This window comes from Bos indicus, chromosome 25 (assembly GCF_029378745.1).
Source record: "Bos indicus isolate NIAB-ARS_2022 breed Sahiwal x Tharparkar chromosome 25, NIAB-ARS_B.indTharparkar_mat_pri_1.0, whole genome shotgun sequence".
Taxonomy (NCBI): Eukaryota; Metazoa; Chordata; class Mammalia; order Artiodactyla; family Bovidae; genus Bos; species Bos indicus.
In genome coordinates, this window is record NC_091784.1 from 38,918,969 (window position 1) to 38,932,971 (window position 14,003).

Genomic DNA, 14,003 nt, shown 5'->3' on the forward strand with positions numbered 1-14,003 from the left:
CACACACACACACACTCTGCCCAATTTGTCCACAGACCTGAGAAAACATTTCAAACACAAATCAGAGCTGAAAAGGCTGGAGGAGAACAAGCAGGAGTCTCCTTCTGAGTTTAAAGAATCATCATCTCAGGACTCAAAGCCCTTTGCCATCCTAATTAAAACAATTATGTGGATGATCTGAACAAAATACGACGCACTCTGAGAGCTGTGGCTGCTCAAGTGGGGCCAGAAACGCATCTCTGGAGAGATGTGTTACCCCGACCCCAGTGCTGCTCACACCAACCCCAGCACCCCCGACCCAGTCAGGGCGGCCTCTCGGAGTGCCGACCAGAGGCCCACACTGGGACCTTCTATCAGAAGATGACGTCAGACCCTCAGAGCCCTCCTCCAGAACTGGAGAGGGCCACACTGTGACGACGACGCCCAGCGGGTAGAGGCGAAGCCTGAGGCTGATGCGAGGGGGATGCCAAGGCAGGGGTCCGGAAGGGAGACCGGAACTGCTCCGTCACGACTCTGAGCATCACACCCATTTGCATGCTTTGAGATTCTGGCAATAACCTCTAGGTCTTAGGCTGTATTGGCACTCTGTTCCCTGGTGCTGGTTTAGACGGAGCCCAGCTCGACCCTTGTTCTGACCCTGGGCAGGAGGGGACGTCTTGTTTATAAACTGAAAGTTCACACCCAAAGCTGGTCCTCCTTGGGCTTCCAGCAGAGCCAGTGCCACGTTTGGGGTTAGGGGTAGGGGAGGAGCGCGAGCGGAGGGACCCACCTGTGCAGGAAGTGCCGCTTGTGCATGGCCGCCAGCCCCGCTGCGATCTCGCACGCCAGCCTCTGTAGCAGCATGGTCTGTGCGTCCCCCCGCGCCGGCTCCGGCTCGCCGCCACGCAGGTAAGCCTTCAGGTCGCCCTGCAGGAACCAGCCCAGGTCAGTTTCCAGAGAGGACCAGGGGGACAGACGGGCATCTCAGCTGACAGAGATGCTGATGTGACTTCTTGGAAATTACTCAGATTTGAGCTTAATTAAGAATCTTACTGAACACATTTAAAATTACAAAAAAAGCAATTCCAACCAAATACTTCAAAGCTTGAGAAAATGTCCTTCTTCTTTTAGGATCATTCTAAATTCAACATTAGTTTACCTTTGTTATAGAAACACATGGATAACAACGGCTAAAAAATAATAAAAATAAAAAGAGATAATTTTACACTGACGCACACTTTGCATTTACTGCAGAGGCACAGAAACTCCCAGGTCACTGAAAGAACAAGATGGAGAGTAAGCAAGAGGAGCCGCTCACACCACCTCCAGGGGAGGTCACATCACAGAAGCTCTCAGCAACAACACAGAGGGAGAGAGGGAAAGAAAAACGGATGGGAAAGGAAGAAAAAGCGTTGTCAAGTGCCGGTAATGGCTGCAATTCTTTGCCGGCTCCCCCACACCCCCTGTGAAAAAGAACACTAGGGCCACTTCAGAAACATTGATGATGTGACTCTAATTAAGTCTGTTCAAAGGACAGGAAATTGAACAAATTCACACTTAGACCCCAGCACACAGGCATTTCAATGTCCCGGGTACCCGCGAAGGAACCCCCACTCCGCCCCCCCCAACACACACATGGCTTTCTCGGTTTCTGTCCCCTGACTCTCAGGGTGGTGTGTCCTGGGGCATGTACCATGTATCTCTTTGGGGAAATACACCTTTGAGGCAATCTTCCATGTTCTGCTTACCACATGATTAAGTATTTATTGATGTGATGTAATTCCAAGGTAAAGCTTTATATATAATCAATAAAATTTAGAAAAAGCAAGTCAAAAGCTTTCAGTTTTCTTTACACGTGAGTCAAAAAAGATGCCTGAGAAAGAAAATTCCTTGACCAATTAAAAGAACTGAATGCCTTCCTAACGACCGCTACTGAAGACAGCAAACTGATCAAACCTCCCAAATTAAACTTTAAAACACAACATTCCTCTGCTGCATTTGTCCACACTCAATACTAAGTGTATTCTAAAGGAACGTCTAAGTCCAAACCAAGAACCTAAATTTGTTTTCATTCCATTTCAATGATCTTTATATGAATGATAATGTTGGTATCATGGGGTTCTCATGGCTGGGAAAGACTGAAGGCAGAAGGAGAAGAGGGTGACAGAGGATGAGATGGTTGGATGGCATCACCGATTCAATGGACATGAACTTGGGCAAACTGTGATAGATGGTGAGGGACGGGAGGCCTGGCATGCTGCAGTCCATGGGGTTGCAAAGAGTCAGGCATGACGTGGCGACTGAACAACAACAACAACGTGGGTATCAGTAACTGTTACCATCTGAGCTTTCAAGCGGGAGTCGAGCACTGTGCTGGGAGTTTCTGCACCTGTTACCGCAAATAACTCTCACAGTTTGAAGCACTTTCCGGACATGGAAGAGGCTTAGGGAGGGTGAGAACTTTGCCCAAGGTCACAGAGCTAACAAACAACGTGCCTGCACTTCCACTCTTCTGTTTACTTGCCAAGAAAATTCTATTTGGTGAGTGGATCCAATTAGTATGCAGATCAAATCAGTTATTTTACGAGAATGAACGAATGTCAAGTCAACTAAAGTCTCTAGGACTGTCCCCGACTCAGCGAGCTGCTCCGCCACGGGAGCTGCCGCCCCGGACCAGGGTGGGTGCTCACCCCCACCGCCGCACTCCTGCTTCTCTGCAAACACAGCCTTTCCCCTTCTGCACCCCCGCACAACTACAGGCTGCTCCAGACGAGAAACACCTTTTCCCCTCTAAGAAAAATACATTCTCCTCACCACCCAACCCACCTTCACCAGGCTAGGCTCTATCCAGTGCAGAAGTGGCGGGAATAAACCCTGTGTTGGGTGACAATTAAATTAACCCAGAAAAACTCCAGCAGAAAGTATGGGGACTACAGGCTCATGGGATTTTCATAAGGTAGCCCACACGGAAATGAAATATGAGAACAGAGAGCTGAAGTTTATTCACCTTACCAGTGAAATGACAACTTAAAAGGCATCTGTCTAACCCCCTTCCTTCAATGTCCATCTAAGGAAAAAAACCACCCTCACACAAAAGCAGGACTGTGCTGCTCTGCGTCTGGCCAATGCTCAAAGCAAACAGGAGCTTCCAGCCAACAGCGAACACTTCCCAAGTGATTTTGGCCATGAAGGCAGGAACGGCGGAGTGGGTGTAGCTGTTTCTCAAGGTTACCTAAAGTATATTCCTTACCACTCACTGTTCTTAAGTTATCTTCTCTCCACAATAGGCCACTCCCCAAATTTCACCAGGAGATAAAGTATAATAAACAGAAGGAGATTTTGCTTCAGCTCTGAAGGTTTCCAGCTTGGCAAAAACTCAGTCTCTCCCCACCTGCACTGGGGTGGGGAGGAGAGGGGGAGGGTGAGCACACCCCGGGCAAACACGTCTCTAACCTGCGGAGTCAACATCAGCGGTTCCTGAGGAGCAGATGAGCTTCTCACGGACGAGACCTGCGATGGGCTGGGAGGGGCCCAGGGCTACTTCTATGTTCTAGAAAGAACTCCAGCACTCTCCTGGCACCACCGTGCAAAAGAAAAATCAGTGTAAGATCTTCAACTATAGCAAAGATGTTTCTGTAACTACTAACAATTGATCCATTCTATCCAAAACAGATAAAGCTGTAAAAATTTAGGTATCTGGCTTACGTTTTAATGATGCTTAGTGAGTCGACTGGTATTATTACTTTGGTCTATTATTTAAAAAGAGAAACACTGAGAACAGCAATGTATACTGAAACAAAACAAAGCTCCCTTTATCCAAGTTTTAAATACTTCTCACATCCTCCCTAATGCCCTTCCGTGAGAAACTCAAGAAAACCTTACGACGCTAGATGGCAGCAAAGCGCTGGTACTGAGACCTCAGACACCAGAGCAGCAGCTTGGCCCCCTCTGTACTGAGGCACGCGGACCTTCAGATGCTTCCTCGGGAGGACCCTCTCAAACCCCAACACCGGCTGCCCTGAGTGCTCTGTCCAGCTTTCCGCCGGACACGGAGAACCAGGAATTCACTTCAACATGGCGTAAAGACCCAACAAGCAAATAGATTAGAAATTACAATTGCTCATACGTTTAACAGAAGGATTTGGGAGAAAACTTTGTTTTTACACAAAAATTTGACTGAAAGGACGAAGGAATGGCATGGACAGCCAGGCGCCCAGCACCCACTGAGGAGATGAAGCCTCTGCACCAGGCGGGAGGCCCTGGGGACCGCCAGCCCAGGGTCCTCACTCCTCACGCGGACTGCGCCTCCTGCCCTCGGCGGCACTCGAGACCCGCCTGTCCACGCCCACACCCGCACAGCACCTCCTCTCATCAGAATTACCCTCCCTGAGCCCATCCCGTCTCTGCTCAAAGAATCAGCGCGCACCCCTCTGCCTGCATACCCGGCTCCTGCGCCCATCCCACCTCCCTCTTATGGACACAGGGCTTTGGGCCTGCCGGCTGGCCTGCCCCCTACCCCCAGAACCCCGCACCCCCAACAGGCTTGGCTCCAGCTGCTCCCATCAGCTATCCCCAGCCACTCAGAACCCAGTGAGGGCCTCCTCCTTCTGAGCTCCCTGGTCGCTCCAGGCCCCTGTGCAGAACCTTCTCCCTCTCCCTGGTCAGCAGGCGCCAGCACACCCAGGGCTCTGCCCATGGTCCTCGTCCCTCCTCGCCGCGACACCTGTTTCCGGGTGAGCGTATCATCCCATGGGCACTGAACATCTCTCACACGCTTCTCTGGTTCAGACCCTCCCCAACCCCCGAGCCCCAGGCTCATCTGTCAGCTGCTCACTCGACATCCTTCCTGGGATGCCCGAGAGGCACCTCCAACCCAACGCACACAGTGCAAAGCTCCGAGATCTGCTCCATCTCAGGAACTGGCATCTCTATTTTCCCAGGGCATTCAGCCAAAACCAGAGTCCTCATTCTGGAGTCTGCTCTGTCCCGAGACGCCCACCACCACCCATCACCAAGTCCTGGACCTATAGTCAGAGAAAGCCTGGGCCACGGGGCCCAGGGCAGCAGTCACATGCTGGGGAGGAGAGGGCCACTGGCTGGGCCCTGGGAATACGGCACCCCCCCCACCAGCCGCCCACATCGCCCCACCGCAAAGCCTGATCATGCCGTGTCGTCATTCGGCACGTGTCCCCTCTGCGGGCTATGAGTTGGGGACACTGTCCACGTGTCCCCTCTGCTCCACCGTAAGCCCATGCCCTCTCTTCTCCTCACACTCCTGAGGCACAGGGCACATCACTCATCTCCATGTGTCTGGAACGGTCCCCGTGCGTGGGCTTACTTCACAAGTTCATTCATGAACAAGACATGGCATTTCTGAACAAAAGGCCAATTCAGGGAGGCTTCCCGCTGATGGAACACAAATGTACAGGCATTAACCCCACCTGATACAAAAGTATGTAGAATAAAATTAAGCCATCAGTAAAAATCCCTGCTTCTCCACGGCAAACACGTGACTCCGACAAGGAGGCAGCGAGGAGAAGGCGTGGTCCTGGGCGTGACCGGCAGGGCCTGTCCCTCCCTCACCGCAGTCTTCTCATCCGTAACATGGAGCTGCGGCACCTGCTCGGAAGACTCAGTGCCCAGCATGAGGCCCGGCGCTGTCGGGCCGTCTCCCCGCCAACACCTGGGCGGGTAAGGCCATGCTTTCATCAGCCCCGGAGCCTCTCCTGAGCTGCTGGAGCCAGCTGGTCACAGAGGTGCGTGGAAGTCTACCCAGACGCCAAAAACGCTTCCTGGCCAAAGACTCTCATCTCTGCATCTCCGCTTCGGGGTCTGGGGACAGAGGCAGAACTGCTGACTCTTAATGGAAGCAAGACAGAGCGGTGCGGAACCTGCTTCCTTCTGTCACCTTGGCCTGCAGTCTGACCTCCCAGTGGTTGGTCTCTGCTCGACTCCCTTCCAACCGATCCCTCCCAGCAGACACCAATCTGCCTCCCCGATCGTGGTGCTCTCACCCCCAACCCCACACGTGCACACCATCAAGCTCCCCTGCCTGGCTTACATGTCCTTGAGACCCTTTCTTGCTGAGCAAAGTCCATCCACCCGCCCGTCCACATGCAAACCAAACATCACCTTCTTTGTGAAGCCTACCCCAATAAGCCTACTTAGAACCGCTACACAGAACTAACCAAACCTTTAAATTACAATCAACTTTAGAAAATAAGAAAAATGAATAAACCTAACTACCATTTCCTGAGCACTTACTATGTGCCCAGCGATTCATATTCACCATCTTATGGTTCGGCCTGGGAGAGGCAGGATCACGCCCACTTTACAGATGCCTACACTGAGGCTTCATGAGGTTAGGGCCTTTCCAGGGAGACACACAAGCAGGTGGCAGGACGAGCGTGTGAAGGCAGGCCCACCTGGCCCTCCGGGTGGAAAAGGCAGGACGGGGGTGGCTTGCCGTGCTCCCCAGAGCGTGGGGCACAGCCCTTGGTTCCCAACAGGTGCTCACACACTTTTGCTGAGTGAGTGATCCTGACCCCACTCTCGCTGCCTGCCCAAAGACACACCCGGGGCGTGCCACAGCCCCCGCGGCCACATGTTCCACACGGCGCCCTGCGCTGAGCCCTCTGCCCACAAGCACTGCACCCACCCTTGGCAGGACATGTCGGTGGCTGCAGGCCAGCTACCAAACCCTGCAGACTTTTTTACTTGCTTTCATAAAAATTCTAAGAGAAAGTGTTTTTCAAAAAGAGACCGGTAATTCCATCTCACAAGGAATGACCTAAGTAAGTACGAAAACATTCTCTCCTTTCTCCTCAAGAGATGGTATCTCTGAGCATGTTCCCCGCCTGGTGACGACGCAAGAGGCCAACGTGCCCTCGCCAGCTTCTGACCTGCTGAGAACCTGTGAAGACAGTGGCCCCTGTCACGGTGGCCGCAGCTACTCGTTCCCGAGCCTGGGCCGGCAGCCTCTGTCCTCTGGACCCTGGCCAGAGGGCGCCTCTGCCTTGGATGGCGTGCCTCTGCTCAGGCCGGCCTCTTTCTGGGAGGGTCCTGGGGCACCCAGGCCAGGAGCAAGGTTCAGGGGAAGCCAGGCTTCGGGGTGCTCTGGGGACATCCCTGCAGTCCAGGCAGGCAGGCATCTCCAGGGCTCATGGGCCCAGTGTGAGCTGAGCATTTCTGTCACCCAGGCTCTGAGCATGCTGAGCCCAAGACCCTGACCACAGTGCCCCCAGTGAGGCCCAGCCCCTGCTGCTGGGGAGCTGGTCTCTCCGACATATACTAGGGTCCAGAGCTGATGAGCAGGGAACTCCCTCAGAGATAGATGTGACCCCACCAGGGGCAAGGTGGGGGGCTCCCTAGGTTAACAGCCTTTCCTTAACATGAGACTGGTCATTCTGAGTGCTGACCGACAGACTCCACCAGCACCCCAGGCTCCGCTGGGTGTAGGTTACACTGGTAGAGCCCCTTACATAAAAGTAAATGATCACCAATGTCTTTTGTGTGATAAAAACCACGTAACACAAGGCTACCCCTTCAACCACTTCTCAGTGTCCACTGCCACGGCATTAAGTCCATCCACACTATCGTGCAGCCCTCACCCCCATCCACCCTCAGGACTCTCTTCATCTTCCCAAACTCAGACTCTGCTCCCTGCTAAACAGCAACTCCCCCAGCCCCCGGCACCCACCCTACCACCTTCACCCCGGAGGGACCACTCTGGGAACCTCATGCAAGTGACTCCTACAGTATTTGTGTTTTTGTGACCTAGCTTATTTCACTGAGCATAATGTCCTCAAGGTTCATCCATATGGCAGCAGGTGTCAGAATTTCCTTCCTTTCTATGACTGAGTAATATTCCAGTTCACGACAGACCCAATTTTCCTTATCTGTTCATCCACTGATGGATCCCTGGGCTGCTTTTGCCTCGTGGCTACTGTGAATAATGCTGCTATGAACACAGGCATGAAAATGAGACTCTGCGCTCAACTATTTGAATATGTACGTAGACATGAAACTAAACTCATCACCTGAACCCATTCAGAAGAAAACATCAAGCTTTTACTATTCCAGGAAAAACAACACTGCCCAGTAAGACTTTCAGGAATGCACAGACTGGGTGAAGAATAAGAAAATGCCAAAGCACATGAGCTGGTTTTAGAAACCACCTCGATTACCCTGCAAATGTGCCATTTCAGGAAGATGGTGACTCCCACTTATTTCTCTTATGCTCGCTCACAGAGAGTGCTCCCATTGCTGTTTATAATCAGTATCAGGAGCCAATTAGGGACCCAAAAAAGACACCATTAAATATCTCACAAAAGCAGAACTTTGACAAGCAGACCTGTCTCATCACGTGAAAATGCATCTTTGGTGTGCTTTCTCCACAGGCTGGGTCACCTGTCACACTGGTCACCCAGAGCTAGGTTAAAAGGAGTTATTTTCATATTCTATTTAATGATAACCAAGGATCATGCATATTATACCTCTGATAACACTGAGATAACCAAAATCAACTGTGCAATAAAACTGTCAGAAACACAACAGGGAACTCCTTCCCCACTGTTCTCACACCTTTATGAAATACTGGGCTTCCCTGGTGGCTCAGACAGTAAAGCGTCTGCCTGCAATGCGGGAGACCCGGGTTTGATTCCTGGGTCGGGAAGATCCCCTGGAGAAGGAAACAGCAACCCACTCCAGCACTCTTGCCTGGAAAATCCCATGGACGGATGAGCCTGATAGGCTACAGTCCATGGGGTCGCAAAGAGTCGGCCACGACTGAGCGACTTCACTTTCACTTTATGAAATAACCCGGCTAAATGGCAACTATCACATGTCTGCTCCCTCTAAGCAGGAGACCCAGAGGACAATGACCAGATTTCTCTTTGGGTCCTGTGAGAGCAGGGAGCTGCCTTTCTGCAGCAAGTGTTCAATCAGGAAGCAGCCTCCATGACGGGAGAAACCGCCGGGGGCCACAGAGAACACTGAGATCGACTCTGGTTTCCTTACAAGGAGACAGAGCTCTAGCAGGTGTCTCCGGAGGAGAGTGAAATCCATTAATTTTAAACTTTGTTACCTAAAGTGCATGTTGCAACTTCTGGTGTAACCATACACCAAATTAGAAACAGTATCTACAACAGGAGATGGGGAAAACTAAAACAAAAAAAATTAAGATTCCTACCACCTATGACTTTTTTTTCCCCCTCTGTTTTAGCTGACTCTCCATGTCTGTAAGTGTTTTGAGTACGGCGGTAAATGTTCTAATCTCAGAACCGTTTGTGAGTTGCGTTAGTGTGGTAGAATTAAAGGTTGACGTGGCCCTGCTTCTGTAACCTCCAAGCATAATGGGACTGCTGCTGTAGTATCACCAGGTCCTTTCAGTCTTCACAGTGGAGAACTCTTGGCCAAAGGTTTTGGGGGGAGGAGGAGGCAGTCAGCTCTCTGGTTAAAGTTAATACCAGATAGTGCCCCTCATCAGTGTCCTTTTAAAAAATATATACTATAGTCCAGTAAGATAGCAACTGTACAAAATGGCTAAGACAGATTTTAGAATCATACCTCGTGTATCTTGGTTCATCTTCAAAATCAGACTGATCTTTGAAACTAAAGGTTTTTAATCAAAGCTGGCTTTATAGGAGGAGTATAATGTATGCACTAATGTTTTAAAACAATTAGTGTGAGTGTGTGCTTGTACTTTTGTATGACTGAGCCCATTCATCGTAAGTCTAAACTTGTTAGAAATAATGTACCCATGTAGACTAGCAAAATAGTATGTAGATGTGATCTCAGTTGTAAATAGAAAAATCTAATTCAATAAACTCTGTATCACCCCCTCAAAAAAAAAAAAAAAAGAATCCAAACCAAGGCTAGAAAAAGAGCAAATAATAGAATCGAATCAGGTAGGAAAAACAATAAAAAATAGGCAGGTAACATTCTAAACATCACAGCAGGTACAATAAATACAAATGGACAACCTGTTCCACTTTAAGTGACCAAGACTGACAGATTAATAAAATTCTAACAATAAGCTATTTACAAGAGATGTCAACCAGAAGATTGGCAGAACTAAACCAGGCAAATTCTAACCAAAAGAAAGCTGGCATAGCTATATTAATATTGTTAAAAAGACTATCCTCAGTAATGCTTTTAATGTTAGAGAGTCCCTTCATAATAATAAAAGTTTCAAATTACTGGAAGTTATATCTATTCTAAATTTGTATCCCTGATGCGGTAGGTATCAAAATGTACGAAACAGAATAACTAGAACTGTAAGAAAAAAAATAAGGAAAATACGTAATCAGAAGATTTTAACACTCCTCTCAATACCTAATAGAAAACTCACCCAGGCTGCCTCTGCTCTTGCCCCCTCTCCACAAATAAGGAGGAAACAGGAGATTTGAACAGCTTCATAAACTTGACCCAAAAGACCCACACAGACATACTGTACTGATCATCAGAATACACATTTCCCGCAGCAGCTACAATAGAATAAAACGCTGACCCTGGAGTGGAGATGAAAGTAGCCGGGAAGGGAGCTACGTCCGACCCCGAGCCGACGCGGACCACTTTGCTCAGGCACTGAGGCTGGGCGAGAGGGCGGGGAAGAGTTTACTGCAACATAATCCACTGGAAGCGAATATATACAGTTTGTTAACCATGTTTCTTTGGAATAGAAGTGAAAGCCATCCCTCATCCAGCATTTCCATCTGCCAGAAACACTTTGGTAAAAACTTCTGAAATACGTAACCTTGACCTTGTACTAAAAACTTACCAGGTCACAGAACTCGAACACCAGAAGATAGGGGATTGCTTCTACACACTGTCCGACACACTGGAGGACGTTTGGATGCTGAAGGATACTGGTAAAAAATAAAAGTCACAGCAGTTTTCGTGAGGGAGCAGGCCAGTAAAACTGTGCAAACAGTAACCCCAAATTGAACATTCTTAATGATTTAAATACGATCAACTGAAAAGTGCACCAGAAGATTATATTTAACAGATGCATTCTAAGTTACGTATTGATTACATAATTCAAAGGCAAGCAGGTGAACATTTTCACAAATTAAACCAACTTATGTCATCAGAATCTTTTAACTCTGGTAATTTAACTTTATAGCTATCATTTTGAAGCAGCATTTAAAAGGAGGAGGACTATATTCAATAAGCATTTCAATCTACATGTTAAGTAACTAGTTCATATACTGTTTTTATAAATCATTGTATATGCAAACATTTTTGAAAAATATGTTGTCTAAAAGCTAAAAAAAAAAGGATATGCCAAAATGGTTTTTTTTTAATCTTTATTTTGAAGACAATAATGAAATAAGAATAAGACAATAATGAAATAAGAGTAAGTTGCAAAGACAGTACAGAGAGGGCCCAGGCTCCCTTCACCCAGTTTTCCTTCCTGGTGACACCCAACACAATGCAGTCCTGAAACCAGGGCACTGACGCTCGGGAGCAGTGTTCTGTGTGCGCCTGGGTCCTGTTGCCAAGTGTGTAGATTCGTGCAACCACTGCACAGCAGAAACACACAACTGTCCCCCACCACCAAGCTCTCTGTGCCACCCTCCATGGTCACACCCCGACAACCCCCCCAGCCAGCCCTCGGCCCTGGCAACCACTAATCTGGTCTCCTTTCCACATGTCTCATTGTCAGAAGATTATGTAAATGAATGCATGTAAATGAAATCACACGGTGTGTGGCCTTCTGAGGTTGATTTTTTCACTCAGCATAATGCCTTTAGGATTACCCACGTTGCCACCTGTATCAGGGGTCCCTTCTCATTTACCGCTGAGCAGAATTCCATGGGTTGGATGGACGACAGTTTGTCCAAACCAGTCACCTAGGGATGGCATTTTAGTTTTCCCAGTTTGAGGCTATTATAAACAAAGCTCCTATAAACAATCATGCAAGAGATTTTGTGTGGAAATAAGTTCTCTGAGATAAATGCCCAGGATTGCAACAGCTAGATTATAGGATGTGATAGTTAATTTTGTGTCAACTTGGCTGGCCACAGTGCACAGATATTTGGTCAAATGTTATTCTGGACACTTCTGTGAGGGCGTTTGGGGATGAGATCATCACTAAATCAGTTGGCTTTCAGTAAAAGCAGACGGTGCTCCAGAATGTGGGTGGGCCTCATCCTATCAGGTGAGGACCTTAAGAGAACAAAGACCAGCCTCCCCCAGTGAAGAAGAAATACTGTGAGCAGACGGCCTCCCTGCTTGAACTGTAACAGTGGCTCTGCTCCGTGTCTCCAGCCTGCTGGCCCCGCCCTGCGGACTTGCCAGACTCCGTAACTGCATGAGCCATTTCCTTAAAATAAATTACCTACCTGCCTTTCCTCTGTCGACCTACCTACCTATCCGTCTGTCTACCTACCTACCTATTCATCTATCTATCTATCTACCTACCTATCCACCTACCCACCTACCTATCCACCTACCACCCACCTACCTATCCACCTACCACCACCTACCCATCTACCTACCCATCTACCCACCCACCCACCTATTCACCCGTCCGTCTCTCCACCTAGCTGTCCACCTCTCTGCAGACCCCGCGGCTCTGTTTCTCTGGAGAGCTGTGACTCACACGTATGGTGGGTCAGTGTATGTTTAGTTTTTTAACAAAGTGTCTGCAGTGACTGCACCATTTTCACCTACTTTGAAGAATTCTCTGGTCAAACTGTCCAACCCCAGAGATTCTTTTGAAGAGTTTTTAGGTTTCAAACTCCCTTTCTTTAATAATTCTATTCAAATAACCTATTCCATACTGAGTGAGCTGTGGCGGCTTGTGCTTTTTGAGTAACTGGTGCATTTCATCTAAGTTGTCAAATATATACACTAGAGCTGCTGGTCCCGTTCTATCCTCTTGATGTCTGCAGGGTCTGTTTCATTCCTGGTATTAGGAATCTGTGTGTTCTCTCTCTTCTGTTCTCTGTCAGTGGTGTTAGAGGTTTTCCAACTTTACTGTCTTTCCAAAGAGCCAGCTTTATGTTTCACTGATTTTTATCTACTGTCTTTCTGCTCTTTTCTTTAATATCCACTCCTGCTTGCATTTAGTTCATTTTGCTCCTTTTTTCTGGTCCCTTAACGTATGAGCTGAGATTATCGATTTGAGACTCCCCTTTTCTAATGTAATCCGACCCCATAGGTAAGATGGTGCTTCCCTGTCCCTGCTTTTGAGACTTTGTGTCTTCTGTTTTCAGATGTTTGACTATGATGTGTGTTGGCACACATTTCTTTGGGTTTATCCTGTTTGAGATTTGCTCCATTTCTTGAATCTGTAGTTTTGTCTTTGCAAAATGTGGAACAATTTTCAGTGAATACTTCTTCAAACATCTTTTTAAGCCATCTTCTATCTCCTTTCAATCTGGGACGTCGTGATCTTTTGTTCAAGTCCCCCAAGTCCTTGAGGCATTTTTCATTTTTTTAAACTTATTTTCTTTTTGCTGCATGAATTGGGCAATAAATATTTATCTTCAACTTCACTGATGTTTCTCCTTTGTCCTCTCCATTCTGCTGTTGAACTCATCCACTGAATTTTTATTTTGATTACTATTTTTTTCAGTTCTGAAGGGTCCATTCAGGTCTTCTTGATGTCGTCTATATCTTTGCTGAGGCTTTGCATGTTTTCATTTGTTTCAAGGGCACTATAATTTAATTGCTCACAGAAGCATTTTTACAATGGCTGCTTTAAAATCCTTGTCAGATAATCCAAACATCACTCTCATCTTGGTGTTGGTATTTGTTGTCTTTGTGTATTTATTTTATTGAAGTATAGTCGATTTTCAATGTTTTGTTAATTTTTGCTATACATCAACATGATTCCGTTTTACAGATACACATGCTTTTTCATATTCTTTTCCATTATGATCTATCTCAGGATATTGAATATAGGTCCCTGTGCTGTAACAGCTCGACCTGGATGCTTACCTGTTCTCTATACAATACTGTGCATCTGCTAATCCCAACTCCCAGCCCGGCCTTCCCTCAGTCCCCCTCCCAAG

At 47.9% G+C, this 14,003-nt stretch overlaps 1 protein-coding gene across 4 annotated transcripts in view; it reads right to left on the reverse strand.

Annotated features, from left to right (window-relative positions):
* The window catches only part of LMTK2 (lemur tyrosine kinase 2), a 75,086-nt gene that overhangs the window by 29,255 nt on the left and 31,828 nt on the right, over positions 1–14,003 (reverse strand). For all 4 annotated transcript variants that reach the window (XM_070780201.1, XM_070780200.1, XM_070780203.1 and 1 more), the window contains exons 6-7: positions 10,760–10,847; positions 770–906 (exon numbers count right to left, since the gene is read on the reverse strand). In XM_070780201.1, the coding sequence (XP_070636302.1) occupies positions 770–906; positions 10,760–10,847 (225 nt within the window). The remainder of the gene's footprint in view (positions 1–769; positions 907–10,759; positions 10,848–14,003) is intronic.